We start from the raw sequence: 16237 nt of genomic DNA on the forward strand, positions 1-16237 counted from the left end.
AAAACTCTAACACTTCTCTAGCTCAGAAAGGCCTGCAGCAACCAGATTTCTCTCCAGTTGTCAGCTGGCCAGGCTGGCCAGGCTCCATGACCCTGGACACTGCCTGCTCCCCCAGAGGCAGGGCAATCTTTCATCTGCGTCATCAGCATTGGAAGATTTTGTGGATTTGGAGACAGGCAACTGAAGGAGAAAGCAAGTTTGAAGGCTACTCTACTAACTCAGTGTTGTTCTCTCTGGGCTAAGAGGAGTTAGTGAAGCCCCAGAGCCCTGAGTGAGTGTCCCAAGATGAACAACCACAATGCTGTCTTGGTCTTTGCCCTGATCGCCCAGAAGCATAGAGAGCCTGGCTGCTGCTGTCCCTCGTCAGGGCAGGCTGCAGTGAACCTTTGTTTGGATGCTCAACTGGCTGGGTCACTTTTTAGGAGGGAAGGCTGGGTTGCTCAATTGGTATCTGTGTTGTAGACACATGTGCTCCAGAGCAAATATTTCTGCTAGAATGTTCATCTAGATTATTGAGGGTGGTGCCAGGTTTTGACTCCCGATTATAGCCCACAGACCTGCTGAGAGGTGCTGCCTTGGGTCCTGGCTCATGCCAGGCCAGTGTTTTCCTGGCTCTTACTAGACTTGTGCCTCCTCTGATTTAGGGTCAGTGTCCACGGGAGCCTGTCCAGGTCAGTTTTCATGCCTCAGTATTGTCCCAGGGAACCTGGGCAGTAGTGAGCTCCAGTGCAGCATCCCAGACCAGGGCAGGATCTGCTGGCCCTGCGTGTGAATGCTGTGGATGATGGAGCTGTTATCATTTGGGTTTCTTGGAGTCTGACAGGGGCATGTTTGTTTTGCTTACTGTCCCCTTCTACTTTGACACCAGTCCCCACTGTGCTCCACAGGAGGACCCGCTCTCTCCATGGGCCATGCCCAGTGACAACATTTGGACCAAAGGCCTGCGTGCTGCAGAACCCACAGACCATCATGTGAGTTTACCAGAATTGAGGGGAAGGGGTGTTCCTTGGGTGTTTTATGGGGTTGCCCTGTGCGGGGTTCTGAGTTGTTTCAGAAACCATCTGTGTTCACAGACTCCTAAGTGGAGACTTAGCTGGTGGTTTCCCCATGGCTTCCAGAGGCAGGGGGCAAATTTCTGTTTTGGTACACACCTATACTTTGGCACTCGGTCTGAGGCAGGAGACTCTCGAGTCTGAACCAGCTTGAACTATTAGTAAGATGTCAGCCTAGAGTCAGACCCTGTCTGAAAACCAAAAACACATAAACCAGGGAGAAAGAGAAGCAGTGGTGAGCTAAGGGCTGTGGCCACGTGGGACCGGGTTCCCTGACTGTGACCATCTGCACAGATTAAATAGGGTCAGTGGGATTTGCTTGGTGTTCTGTTTCTTGTATGTATGTATGTATGTATGTATGTACTTACGTACATATGTACGTACATATGTATGTGTGTGTATGAGCACACTATGTGCATGTATGCTTGCATAAGAGAACAGGGTATCAAATCCCACTGTAGATGGTTGTGAGCCATCATGTAGTTGCAGGGAGTTGAACTCAGGACCTTTGAATGAATAGCCAGTGCTGGTAACTGCTGAGTCATCGCTTCAGCTCCAGTTTTCTATTTCTAATGATTAGAATTACATTCTAACAGGTAACTCCTTCAATTGTACCAGGTGTAGAAATACGAATTTTCTTTGTTTTTTAACCTGATTTTAGTTGCTTGAAAGATGCTTCTTTTTGTTCATTTGTTTGTTTGAACCGTGGGTTTGCCATGCTAGAGATGGGACCAAGACTTACTTGCCTCTGACAGGTATGCATTCTCCTACTGGCCACATCCCATCCTATGTTTTCCTCACAATCCTATCGCTGGCCAGGACAACGCCCTGGAATACAAGCTCCCTGAGACCTTAGCAGTTAGTGTATCTTCTTGGGTTACACCTGATCATTATCTCTGTCAACCCATATTCTGGTTAGCATTGAATATTTCCAAAGAATAAATATATTCCCTCTGCTATACACCACCTTTTTCTGGCCTGGATTAGAGACCTGACCCAAGGCTATGTATGACCCTCTCAGCAGAGGTCCTCATCCTTCCTTATGCTGCAACCCTTTAATACACTTCCTCATGTTGTGGGGACCCCCAACCATAGAGTTATTTCATTCCTACTTCATAACTGTAATTTTCCTAGCATTATAAATTACAGTGTAGATATCTGATGGGTAGGATATCTAATATACAGTCCCCAAAGTGGTCACAACCCGCTGGTTGAAACACCCTGCTCTAAGCTTCCTCTTGGAGAAGACAGCATCCTTGCTTTTCTGCCACCTGCAGGCCATCCAAGGAACTGCTCTTAAAAGGAACCTTGGCTGCAGGGTTGGTGTCAATCCCAGTAATGTTTTACACCCTTAGGGATGCAGGGATGCTAGTATTAGTCCTTTTGAGGAAAATTGTCCAATGCCTATAAGTTCACAAAGCAGAGTTGGGAGTTACTGCTGCTGCTGCTGCTAAATGTATATCATTGGAAGCAAGGGTTCTTGACATGTTGTATACTCTCTTATCCATACATCCAGCAATCATAATTGCACCAACACCAAGCAGTCTGCTAATATCCACTGTGTCATTGTCTGTCCCATGTGTGGCCCACCCTAGCTCCCCATCACCCAGAGTTCTAGGCACTCCCCTGCTTCCTGTCCCTGGTCTGGTGCCCATATGCATGCCCACCACCTCCCAGTATCCTAGTGGTCTCCTGTATTTGCCAACCACCAGCTGCTTGCAGCCCCTTCCTGCATAGCTTAGCATTTGCCACTTACCTAACACCTCTACCGCAGCCAGGTTTTGCTTGTTTATTTTATTTTTAAAGATTTATTTATTTATTATATGTAAATACACTGTAGCTGTCGTCAGACACACCAGAAGAGGGCATCAGACCCCATTACAAATGGTTATGAGCCACCATGTGGTTGCTGGGAGTTGAACTCAGGACCTCTGGAAGAACAGTCAGTGCTCTTAACCGCTGATCCATCTCTCCAGCCCTTTTGCTTGTTTATAATGTGTGTGTGTGTGTGTGTGTGTGTGTGTGTGTGTGTGCCTATTTGTGTTTATTTATACCACATGTATGCAGTTTCCTGTGGAGGCCAGAAGGTTTTCAACTCCCTGGAACTGGAGTTACAGGCAATTGTAACTCCAGATTTTACCAGATATGGATGTTGGGAACTAAACATGGGTCCTCTTCAAGAGCAGTGTAAACCCCACCTCCTTTTTTTTTTTTTTTTTTAAAGATTTATTTATTTATTATATGTAAGTACACTGTAGCTGTCTTCAGACACTCCAGAAAAGGGTGCCAGGTCTCGTTACGGATGGTTGTGAGCCACCATGTGGTTGCTGGGATTTGAACTCTGGACCTTCGGAAGAGCAGTCAGGTGCTCTTACCCACTGAGCCATCTCACCAGCCCTTTTTTTTAGTTTTAAGTCATAGTTTCTTTATGTAATCTGGCTCTCCTAGAACTCAATTTGTTTGTTAGATCAGTCTGGCCTCACACTCAGAGACTCAGCTGTCTTTGCCTCCCAAGGCTGGGGGAGTAGTATGCACTCCTAGTCGCTGAGCTATCTCTCCAGCCCCCCACAGCCAGTTTTTACTTAGATATCAGTTATTTAGGCTAGGACACAAAATGCCTGCAAGCCATTCTTTGAGATCAGAAAGTGCAAGTGAGAGGACTTAGGACTATGGGTTAATGTCTAGCACAGGCATCTTTCTCTGCTCTGCCTGGGACCATTTGCTCTAGGCTCTGAGGTACAGCTCTGTCACCTGCATCTCTGTATACCTCTATATTTCAGTGTAACACCTATGTTATAAAAATGAGGGCCTTACGGGGCAATGGTGTGCACGCCTTTAATCCCAGCACTTGGGAGGCAGAGGCAGGCGGATTTCTGAGTTCGAGGCCAGCCTGGTCTAGAGTAAGTTCCAGGACAGCCAGAACTACACAGTGAAACCCTGTCTCAAAAAAATTGGGGGAAAAAAAAAAAAGAGGGCTTTATACGTTTGCCAAGTATCAAGTATTCCCGAGGCAGCATGGAGGATTTAGGAGTTTTCATTTCCTCATTAGTTTGAGACTTTACTTTGAGAATGTGTTTTCCTTATGGGGATGCCAATCTCTGTTGTATGGCACAGTGGTCATGCATCCTTGGCTGGCATAGCAGATCACTCAGAGCTGGTTCTGACAGACCATGAGCCTGTTAGCTCCACATGGCACCTGAATCCCAGACTTCCTGGAATGGTCACCATGCCTCTGTAGATGACACAACAGGAAGTTGAGCTGGTTTGTGGTCACAGGGAGGCCTTGGCCTGCATATAATAATGCTGGTGACACATGCTGAACCCTGCTGAGCTTCGGGGCTGAAGGAGTCATGGGCTGGGCCTGCCTGAGGCAGTCATAACCCACACATGGGCAGGATAGGCTGGCTGCTGGATACAGGGTGTGGGCTTGGAGCTCTATAGTGGGGCAGAGGTCTATGATCCACCCACATTCTCTGGAACCCGGAGTCTGGCAAGTTTAGGGAGTGATCTCCTTTTACCTGCAGCCCTTTCACCTGCCGGTGGCCTGCGACCGCCTCCCTGTGGGCGGGCCTGCCTTTTCCATGCTCCTGGTTCTCAGTGGCCCGGGCACTGCCTGGCCTGGGCACTGCCCTGCCAGGGCTGCTAGGCAGGTGGTCCTGGCCCTTCTTTAGGAGCAGGGAGCTGAGACTGGCCCTCTTTGCTCTTACTAGTTAACCTGGTGTTTTTTCATTTTTAAACCAGATGAAGAGGCAGAAGGGCCATGTAGTCAGAAGGGAGTCTATGTTTTTGTTTATTTGATTTCATAGTTTAGAGAACACTGCTATAGGACCTTGACAAGTCTTCTACATTTTGCTTTCAGTTTTGAGGATACAAAAATTAAACTCAGTGTACTACACAACTCGGAGCATGGTGGCCAGGCAGGGCTGTGTGTGTGTGTGGTGAGGGAACACTGCAATGCTGGGCTGGGGATGTGCCTGCTGTCTCCTAGAAGGTGGAGGCTCAGAGAGGCAGCAATGAGCAGCCTCTCCCCTCCCAGAAATGCCAGTAACAGGTGAGTGCTTTGACCACTAGTGGCCTCTGCTTTCAGTACTTTGTGTCATAATTTTGAAGGTTGGTTGTGGGTTCTCACAGACTGCTAGAACACATTTCATAATTGGGGAAATTGTGTTGGACTTCAGAAATGAAGATTTATTAGGCTAGGCATGGTACCAAGGTCATGCCTTTAATCTCAACACTCAGGAGGGAAAACAGGTAGATCTCTATGAATTTGAGGCTAGCTTGGTCTGTATAATGAGTTCCAAGCCAGTCAAGGCCACATACTAAGTACCTCTTTCAAAAAATTAATAATAATTATTAATTTTAATTATTATTACTTTAACTAATACTTATATTGATTTTAATTAATAAATAAGATTCAGCTAAGTTTATACAGTAGCATAAAGAGGTAGGCCATACACCCTCCAGGTAGGTTCATCAAAGGAAACACATGTTCTGAAGGGTCCTGGGACTGGAAATGGTCCATAGTAGACCCAGGACAGAGTCTTGAATCCAGCTGTTCTAGGTTCTATGAGGAACAGATGTCCTCTATAGGCTGACAGGTAGCCTAGGATTTCCTCTCTATTGCTTTATGCCACCTCTGTCCCCACCATAATACATGTGATCTGACCCATGAAGATGATTATAGGTACAGTTGGCAAGCAGGGTGCCCAAGAGGATATGGCCAAAGTCTTGTAGACAGTGGCTGGGCAGAGTGGGTCTTCAAGGTCTACTGGCAGCTAAGGACAGTTGCTCTAGAACCATTGTGTTCCTGGTATGTGGCTGCAGGTTGGCTGACAGCTATCCCTGATGGCAACCATTGCTGACGGTGTACATATAGTTGGCAATGTAGTTCTCCTTGTTTCTGGTTTGTGGCTATTTTTATTTTTCCAAATTCCTCAAGGAAAAGACAACTGCTGGTATGAGCTCTTTTCTCTCCCCAAAGGCACATCCAGGACCCTGCAAGTCAACGGTTGACATGGAACAAGTCTCCCAAGAGTGTGCTTGTCATCAAAAAGATCCGAGATGCCAGCTTACTGCAGCCCTTCAAAGAGCTCTGCATATACCTCATGGAGGTAAGGCAAGCAGGATGTGGTCCAGGCTTGGGTTGATGCATCCTACTCTGGCATTGGGAAGAGACTTGGCCAGGGTGGCAGAACCAAGAACTCAACAGGCCTTTTACTTAGATGTCTGAAGCATTCTAAAAGATACTTAGCAGCCTGTAGTGCTGGGGGGCTCGGAAACCCCTGGTGGAGGAGCCCTGTACTGTGTCACTTGTTCATGAGGACGTTGCCCTCCTGACCTCAGACCTCCCAACACACTACCTCCTGAGTCCTGTTGCAGCACGTAACCCTCACCTCGATCCCTTTGATGTTGCTAATAACACATCTCCCTTGTCTGGGTAAGTTTTAAGAAAGAGAGGTTTGTTTTAGCCTGTGATTCTGAAGATGCAAAGTCCAGGTGCCACATCTGATGATGGCCATCTTCTCTGCAGAGCCCCAAGGCATAGGACAGCATTTGTCAAGAGAACACACTTGTTCTCAAATATGTGTGCAGATATCTTCTGGCTTTTCCTTCTTTCTGTAAAACCACAAGAATGCAGTGGTGTGGCTCTACCCTGATGGCTTTACTCCTAGTCACCCCCCAGAGGTGCCACCTCTGGAAATCAAAGGCTAAAAAATTGCACCTCAAAATCATGTAGCCCTTCAGTATATGACTTCAGGAGCTCCCCCAAAACCCAGAGCCACTGGGGTTAGAAGAGCCTGTTTGGGAAGAAGCCTCTATGATACCCTGAGGAGCAGTGTTCTTGACTACATTGCGATGACCTGAGAAGTATGGAAATGACTTGCTAGCCAAGAAAACATCTTTTTTCACACTTTCCCAAAGTGGGAAAGCCGGCATGACCTGGACTGGACTGGTGCGGGCCTGATGGGCTGGGCAGGGGCTACATGCATTCTTTGCTTCCAGGAAAACAACATGATCGTGTATGTGGAAAAGAAAGTTCTGGAAGACCCTGCTATAGTGAGCGATGAAAACTTTGGACCAGTGAAGAAGAAGTTCTGCACTTTCCGTGAAGGTGTGCTGACTTGAGCCCCCTCAGGTGGCAGAAGCCATTAGCACTCTGCCTGTTGGTATCTTTAGGGTTTGTGTGACAACAGTTCCCACATTCTGTGTTTGTCTTCTAGATTATGATGACATTTCCAACCAGATAGACTTCATCATATGCCTTGGAGGAGATGGCACCTTGCTCTATGCCTCCTCACTTTTCCAGGTAAGGCTGTGTTTTAGGGTGTTGGTATTTTGGGGTACAGTGTGAGGAGGTGCTTTCAGTGTAAGTGTCCCTACTCTTCATCACGCAGCTTCATACCAGGAAGCCACAAGCTTCTTAGTATTCTTACTCAAAGGCAGCATCTTCACAGAGATCACCTGAGACCATCAGGGACACAGATTCTTACCTTACGATGCTTAACAATAGCAAGAGACTGTGAGGAAGTAGCACGGAAAATAATGTTAAAAGGCTGCAGAAGCCGGGCGGTGGTGGCGCACACCTTTAGTCCCAGCACTTGGGAGGCTGAGGCAGGCAGATTTCTGAGTTTGAGGCCAGCCGAGTCTACAGAGTGAGTTCCAGGACAGCCAGGGCTACACAGAAAAACCCTGTCTCAAAAAACCAAAAAAAAAAAAAAAAGGGGGGGGGTGTTAGGTGGGTGGGGGTGGGCTGCAGCTTTAGGAAGGTTGAGAGCCACTGATCTAAGGAGATGGAGATTTTTTTCAGTCCAATTATTAGCAGTAGAGCAGGTTTGCAGATAATGCAAGTAACTGGTCTCCTGGGTGAGAAGAGATGAGTGGGCACGCCCCTGTCAGTGTCAGGGGTGGGTGAAGAGGGAGAATGTGAGAAGACTCCTCCTGACCTGGCACTACAGAAGTAGCCTAGAAACCAAAGCCCCAGGCAGGTAAGGACAGCAAGGGGACCTTTGGCCTCACCCACAGTAAGGCAGGACCTAACCTGTGGTATGCTAGAACAGTGGGCATGGTGCTGCAGGGAGTGGGGTGGAAGTGGACAGTACCTTCTGGTCTGGTGAGATGCCAGGGCAGAGCCCATCTTAGCTGTGTGGAGCTGAGGATGGGAGAGGAGGTTGGGGTTTTGGCAAGATACCACCCCTGCTTTGCTGCAGAAGTTTCTGTCCAAGGACTATAGGCAACTTGTACTTTGAACCTTAGTTTTATGCTCAGCCCCACTTGTATTTAGATGGGCCCTAAACCATCCCCAACTTTCCAAGTCTGCCTACCTTCTAGCCTTATGGGCATGGTCGCCCCAGTCATAGCCTTGTATCTGTTACTGGCCAGATCTTTGCTGTGTGACCAGTAAACTGGTTGGATCCTCTTGATTTTGTTTCTTTTTGGACCTTCCCACCCGTTTCTCATTGCTTTGGAAGATAGCCTGCTTGCCCTGCTCTGTCTCTTCTGACTCTTGCTTGGCTCATGCCCACCCATCCCTAAGATGTGCAACTATTGACAGTTTGGTGGTTCCTGGGTAGTCCAGCAATACCACCTGGTCTCAATCACCCACAGGGCAGTGTGCCTCCTGTTATGGCCTTCCACCTTGGATCCCTGGGCTTTCTGACCCCATTCAACTTTGAGAACTTCCAATCCCAAGTGAATCAGGTGATAGAGGGTAAGTTGGAGCATCCTGGATCTCCCCAAACAGTTCAGGGTTTTGCTCCCACTTGATGAGATTATTGTTGTTGCTGTGGGGTTTACTTTGTTTTTCAGTTTTACGTGTATGGGTATTCTGCCTACAAGTATGTCTATGCACTCACTGTGTGTGCCTGGTGCCCATGGAGGTGTGTGGTCCACTGGGACTGGAGTTACAGATAGTTGTTACCCAACATATGAGAACTAGGAATTGAGATTGGGTCTTCTTTAAAAGCAGGCAATGTTCTTTAACCAATGAGTCATGTCTCTGGCCCCCTTGGTTCTTGGGTTTTGTTTGTTTGTTTGTTTAATTTTTTATTTAATGATGCAGTTTCAAGATTTGGGAATTTCTAAATTTCAGATGTTTCAAACATTCCGTACTAAAGTGGGAAGTCCAGCAGCACATGGGCTGTCAGGGTGGCTTTGATGAAAGGCACTGATGGTCACTGACTTAGAAAGGGAAGGGTCCCAGCTTCCTTGGAGGTGGCCCCAGCCTCCCTGAGCTGGACCCTGCTGACCCCAGGGAATGCCGCTGTTATCCTGAGGAGCCGGCTGAAGGTCAGGGTGGTGAAAGAGCCCAGAGACAAGAAGACAGCCATCCACAACGGCCTTAGTGAAAATGGTCTGGACACAGAGGGCGGAAAACAGGCTATGCAATACCAGGTCTGTGGAAAGTTCCCCAGCTGCCTAACTTCAACTCCCAAGGAGGAGACCAGAGTGGGGTTTAATTCGGGGCTGGAATCCCTGACACCAGGATGAGAAACTTGTGGTGAGCCTTCAGTGCTTCTGATAGCAACACTAGCCACGACCTCGCTCCCTGAGTGCAGTGCCATGGCCTTCCTTCCCCTCCAGGTCTTAAATGAAGTGGTGATCGACAGAGGCCCCTCCTCATATCTGTCCAACGTGGATGTCTACCTGGATGGACACCTTATCACTACTGTGCAGGGCGATGGTAAGGCCATGTTGCAGTTAGGGACCCAAGAACCCCACATGGGCCCAAAATGATGCCTACACCCTGTCCCTGCCAGGAGTGATCGTGTCCACCCCGACGGGCAGCACAGCATATGCAGCTGCAGCCGGGGCCTCCATGGTCCACCCCAACGTGCCGGCCATCATGGTTACACCCATCTGCCCCCACTCGCTGTCATTCCGGCCTATCGTGGTCCCTGCAGGGGTCGAGCTGAAGGTCAGAGCAGTCCCTCTCTGTCTCCTCTGATCTGTGAGTCTTTTGACCCTAGGCTAGCAGAACACAGTTCTCACTACCTTAGCACCTGCCATCTCCAAAGTCTCCCTCCCAGCACCCTCACATGTGAGCCCCACCTGTTAGTGTACCTAGAACCTAAAGCAGACGGGCTTTGCATCTGTCCATGGTCTCTGACGGCACAGAGAGCTGGCCAGCCCTCTGTGCAGGACTCTTGAGTTGCAAGAGATGGGGACAGTCCCCATTAGGAGGGCATGGCATAAGTGTCTTCATGTAAGCAAAGACTCCTGATTGGTCTGATCCTCAAAGCCTCTGACCTGATCTCCGGCAGACTTCCCAGTGCCCACCATCAGCTTCATTTTTCTCTAATCTCCCTCCATCCCAGGCCACTTAGGCTAGTTAACTAGTTACTAGTGTAAGTTCTAGTGACCATATGTATGGGAGGTTTCAACTATTCTTAGAACACCAAAATGAGGCTAAAGTTGTATCGTGCAGGAACTCTGAAGGGCCCAGAGTGTCCTGGGAACACACCCTTCCTGCCTGGAGCCCACTTCTGTTCCTGCTCCACCCCTTTAGATTATGCTGTCACCAGAAGCCAGGAACACGGCATGGGTGTCTTTTGATGGACGGAAGAGACAGGAAATCCGCCATGGAGACAGGTTTGGAACTGCAAGGCAGGGCATGGCTGAGTCCATGTCTTCCCTCAGGTGGAATTAGTCAATAGTGGGTGGCCTGTTGCAAAAGCATGGTCATGTACAGATGCAGTAGGCTTGCAGCAAGGCCCTGTTCCTTGGTTCTTGTTATACACACAAAGATAGGACTGGTCTCAGCCTAGATGTAGGGTGAGTCACCTCCAGCAAGGCTGTGGTGCTGCCTATTTAACCTGCTGTATCTGAAGGGGAAAGGTCCACCTTTCCCCTTGAGCCCACCATTACACAGCCTCAGAAACAGCCAAATGCACCTATTCAGGCTAGACCTGCATCTTCGTGGATGTGTGGGTGTGCTGTTATCCAGCTAAATGTGGTCTACCACAAAACCTAGGATGGCCAGCAGAGCTGCTTATGTCTTTGCCTGGTTTTCCACCAATCCCCACCCTGCCTCACCTCTGGAAGAAGTTGCCTAGATCCCTTGGAGTCAGAGACCTGGAGTCAGGCCATCAGCACAGTGATAACTGGGACAGAGCCTGTGTCTATGCAACCCTTTTAAGGATCCAAAGTAGCTGCTTGAATTTTGACAAAGCGAGGCCCTGGGAGAGAACTTTGGCATAGGGAGAGCATTTTGTTACTTGGAAAGGCACTTTGTTTACCCAAACATATTTCTCTTTCCCACCAAAGCATCAGCATCACCACCTCCTGCTACCCGCTGCCCTCCATCTGTGTGTGCGACCCTGTGAGTGACTGGTTCGAGAGCCTTGCCCAGTGTCTGCACTGGAATGTTCGAAAGAAGCAAGCTCACTTTCCAGAGGATGAGGAGGACCAGGATGAAGAGGACAGCTAGACTACATTTCCCAGCTTCCAACCTGAGCAGACCCTCAAGCTCTTGGGGGCCTTCCTTCTCTTGGTCTCCTGCTGGCCTTCTGGCTGACCTAGCCTTGACAAACCACATGGCTGTCCAGGCATCTATGTCCTGCCTGCCTTGCTGGGAGAGCTTGGGTCTGCCTTTTGCAGAACAGATCAGCTTTTTAATGTTTTTAAAACCTCTTTTTCATTTCTAAAAAAGCAAAATGAGAACTGGGCTGGGTGTCCTACATCTCTCCCATGGGCCCCCATATCCCCCTAAGATTCCCAGGTCAGGAATTCCCATAAATCAGTCTGTTGAAATTCTGAGAGGGTCAGAATGAATTGATCTTCCTTTTGATACTGAAATAAATGTCTCAGCCAGAAATCTTCTTTTAACTGCAGTGCTTTTCCACAGGGCCTGTACCTTTCCCCCTGGCAGCTTTGCTATGGGTGGGCAAGGCAAGCTTGCTTTTTGTGTTTCTGGAGATGGCTAGGTCCCTCTCAGTCTGGCCCCCAGACCTCTGACTCCTTCCAGAGCAGACAGAGGCAACACTTGGCACAGCCATCCAACAACCTCACATTCCTCACACAACAGGGCAGCAGCTCCTGGGGACAGTTTAAATCCTGTATACACTTTTTAGAGGTTATTTTAAACTTTCTGAAGTGATTATGTACATATTTTCTTGTACACACTTTGTGAAGATTTAGAGGGGACTGCCTGTTGTCCAGTGTTTACATTGTGTCCAGGACAGGGCTCTGTGCTTCCACTCCTCCCTCACACAGTGGCCACAAGGGTTCTGAGACCAGCTCACTATTGACATCAGGCTTGTGGGCCTGCTCTCCTTCCATAAGACTCTTAGGTTTGATTCCATCTGAACAGCAGCCATATGGAGCCTGTGTGCGAGATGCATGGAGCCATGTAATTGCAAGTAACATTAGCACGTGAGTGCCACACAGGCCCTGGAGCCTTTGTGGAGTCAGTGGTCAGCCACGTCGCCTCAGCTCGCTATCTGCTTTCAGTTTTGTCCTCGCCTCTTGCAGCAGGAGTAGGAAGGAAGGACTGCCTGTTCTTTGACTGGCTTTTGTCTCCTGCTTCTAGGAAAGGTTTGTCAGTCGGCTGCTGTAGAACCGACCCCACTGAGCTTTCCTACCTGTTAAAGTGAGGACCTACTGAGCACCCATGGAGCCCTAAGTGGTCTGGGTTCAGTGCTGTTATCATGGTGACTCATCCCCACAGTCTGTGCTGTTCATCTGTGACTGAGCACAGCAGGCCTCTGCTATGATCCAGAGGAGAGCAGGGTCTGAAGTGTATGCCATGCATCTAAAAAGCAAGTGTTGACAAATCTAGAAGCAGCTGCCACCAGACTGATCTAGAACACATGGAGTTTTCACGTAAATTCTTAATGTTTCATATTGTTAATATCTTAAAATTTTGTTAATTGTTAATGAAGGCCTTATTACTATTTTCAGATTCTTTCAATAAATAAACTTGTTTAAAAAAAATTGAGTTAAGTAACAGCTTTCTTCTGGCTCAACTCCAGGGCATCTCCAGAGGTCACCTTATCTACAAGAGATACTGTTACCCTGATTGATAGCACCATGGCCACCTGGGGTGGGCACCTGGCTCACTCTAAGCAACATAGTATGGTATCGTAAGAGTCGGGGGCACAATCACCTCTGCAAAGAGGTCACATGTAGTGCCCAAAGCTGGTATAGACTGGTGACTACCAAGGCCAAAGACTCTGAGAGGCTTGGCAGCCTCTCAGAGGAGTGTCCTCAAGTCAGTCTGTACTGTCATCAGGAAGACCCTGAGACCAAAGTGGAAGTCCCAGAGTCCCATTGCTGCAAGGAGGTGAGGAAAGCCATTTGTCCCTCACCCATCATTCATTCAACTAGGTCAAGAGGTGTCTAAGCCAGGCAAATTTCTTCCAGCCCCTAGAAGCCTGATGGTGTAGGCACTGGCACACCAGCCTCTTGCCTGTGTGTCAAGAGCCTGTTGAGTGCTACAAATGTACACAAACTAAAGGAAACCATGTCACCACTATGGTGCTTGCTTCTATGCATCCCTCACCCTGCCCTGTCTACATCCCAGCCAAGTTCTCAAGACAAACACAGCTCTGGGCTGGATAAAGCCAGCCAGTGGCCCTTATAAGCCCAGGCCCCAGGCGGTCATTACCTGCTCTATTTGTACTTTTTACCACCCTACCTCACTGCCATTAGCACTCTCCCTGGGACTGCTAATCACAGATTTAGTCAGAAGGCTTCTGGAAGCCACTGACATAGCAAGAATGGCTATTGTTTGCTAGATCATACCCAGTACCTGGGGCTTTAGCTTGTGAAGGGAAACCTCTCTCCTAGCCAGGTGCCAGCACTCCTGGACCAAAAGCTGCTCATTGTGGGTGAAGCTTCACCACTTCCCAGCACTTATAACTGCCTCCTTGTTCAGAGCCTAAATCCCTTCCATGGAGTTAGACCCAGTACTGCCCTAAGGCTCTAAGCCAGAGAGGATGGCTTAATCATTGGGAGTGTTAGAGACCTGCTCCCAAGGCCATCCACATGCCTGGCAAAGACTGTTGACATTAGAGCCTTGACCTTGCCTTCAAGAGGCAAAGATAGAACAGGAGAGGGAGGATTTAGAGAGGGATCACCCCAGCCCTCTTAGACATTGCTAGAGGACTAAGCATGGTGTCTAAGCAGCACTCAGTGAGGTTCCAGGCAGACTACACCACTGCCTGCCCAGACCCTATGTTGGATTTGTCCCTCCCAGCTCCTTAAGCCCCTTCATCACCAGCAGCAGCCCTTCCATTACATTCTGTCCCAGAAAGACCCAAAGTGAAGAAAGTCTATAAACACGGAAAATAAGAGAGACTCTGTCTAAAACAACAAAAGCCAGGTGTGGTGCACACCTTTAATATCATCACTTGAGCAGCATGGGCAGGAAAGCAGACAGCTATACTGGCACAAAGACACACTTATGAAGATGACGGGGTGTGGTGGCATATGCCTTTAGTTCCAGGCACAGAGAGGGGTGGGGGGAGTCTGGCCAAACACTGTGAGTGGGAAGCTATCCTAGTCTACAGAGTGAATTCCAGGACAGCCAGGGCTGCCCTGACTTTCAGATACTGAGGTGGGGCACAGAAACTGATGACTTTTGGCAGTTAACTCCTGCTGATAGCAAAAGGGAGTAATTAGTAAAAGAAACTTAACTACTTGGGCTCTTTACTCTTTAACTCAGGGGCCACTCACTGGGGCTTGGGACTCAATAACTCTTCATGAGCCAGTAAGAAAGAAAAGGATAGGGCTAGAGAGATGGCTCAGTGGTTAAGAGCACTGACTGCTCTTCCTTAGGTCCTCAGTTCAATTCCCAGCCACCACATGGTGGCTCATAACCATCTGTAATGGGATCTTATGCACTCTTCTGGTGTATCTGAAGACAACTACAGTGTATTTGTACTTAAATATAGTAAACAAATCTTAAAAAAAACAAAATAAAAGGAAAGGACAGAGGAAAAAGTAATGTGTGCATGCACACACACACACACACACACACACACACATTCTGCTGGGCTGGAACACCAGTTTCACTTCACATGTACACATGCATATAACACATACACATATACCAACATCTATTTGTACATATGTACATATAGACATATATGCATACTGCACAGACAGACATATATACACATACATACAGTCAGCAGACATATATACATATATACATACATACATACACATATACACATTTGGTAGATGGAGCAGAGCCCCAACAGCCACACTTTGTTTTTTTCTCTCAGTCTTTTCATAGCTTCTTCGACAAAAGTTCTTTATAAAATTACCTCACAGATAAAATGTTACATAAAGGGAGTTACAGCATAATGTAGATTTTAAGTTCAAAGTAATGTATCTTTCTATAAGCTTATTGTGAATTCAAAACAATAGTTTCACATGGCCTTCCTTTATCCTTCTGGAAACCTGTGGCCTCATCCTTGGACTGGACCTAGAGTGAATGTCTTGATCATTAATTGTACCAAGCGTAATTTTCTTTTTTTCTTTTGTTGGGGGCAGGGAGGCGGACCGGGTTTCTCTGTATATCCTGGCTGTCCTGGAACTCACTCTGTAGACCAGGCTGGCCTCGAACTCATAAATCTGCCTGCCTCTGCCTCCTAAGTGCTGGAATTAAAGGTGGTGTGCGCCACCACGCCACGCCCGTAATTTTCTTCTAATGCAAGTAGTTTGTGACACAGAGCTCTTATTTGCAGCTTTTTAATTCTACAGGAGGCTTAAAATTACTTGAATCAACTCAGGAATTCTTTAAAATCACTATCAGGAATTATGAAATTATTAGTTTATGTAATCAGCATTATTACATGAAAGTACATTTTCATAATGATCTGCAGGAAGTTTGCTCAATGGGGTTGGCTGATAACCAGGAATCATTAGGCTATGTAATAGTGGTAAGAAGGGCATATCAGCATCAAGAAGCAGTCCTGAGACAAAGTCTGGGGTCCATACCTCTCAGAGCACAGCCATTGTAGCCAGGCAAACCAGTGGTGAACACCAGAAAACTCAGTTGCTTGCCATAGCCTTTCCTACACAGCTCTTGCCAGTTACACACAGAAATCCAGTCTCAAAAAAACAAAACAAGAACAACAAAAAACGTATGAAGATAAGAGTGAGACAAAAACACACAAGGATATATGGAAAACTCAGAGAAATACAGATATACAGAGACAATGGAGATACAAAGAGAC

The 16237-nt window shown here is 47.7% G+C and overlaps 1 protein-coding gene across 2 annotated transcripts in view; it reads left to right on the forward strand.

Annotated features, from left to right (window-relative positions):
- Nadk (NAD kinase) overlaps positions 1-12987 on the forward strand; it is a 28138-nt gene extending 15151 nt beyond the window's left edge. For both annotated transcript variants that reach the window (XM_021159681.2, XM_021159683.2), the window contains exons 3-12: positions 888-971; positions 6034-6163; positions 7056-7164; positions 7274-7359; positions 8658-8760; positions 9304-9443; positions 9633-9732; positions 9809-9966; positions 10558-10640; positions 11316-12987. In XM_021159681.2, the coding sequence (XP_021015340.1) occupies positions 888-971; positions 6034-6163; positions 7056-7164; positions 7274-7359; positions 8658-8760; positions 9304-9443; positions 9633-9732; positions 9809-9966; positions 10558-10640; positions 11316-11478 (1156 nt within the window). In that variant the 3' untranslated portion in view covers positions 11479-12987. The remainder of the gene's footprint in view (positions 1-887; positions 972-6033; positions 6164-7055; positions 7165-7273; positions 7360-8657; positions 8761-9303; positions 9444-9632; positions 9733-9808; positions 9967-10557; positions 10641-11315) is intronic.
- The last annotated feature ends 3250 nt before the right edge of the window (positions 12988-16237 follow it).

The sequence above is a fragment of the Mus caroli genome, chromosome 4, assembly GCF_900094665.2.
Source record: "Mus caroli chromosome 4, CAROLI_EIJ_v1.1, whole genome shotgun sequence".
NCBI classification, from domain to species: Eukaryota; Metazoa; Chordata; class Mammalia; order Rodentia; family Muridae; genus Mus; species Mus caroli.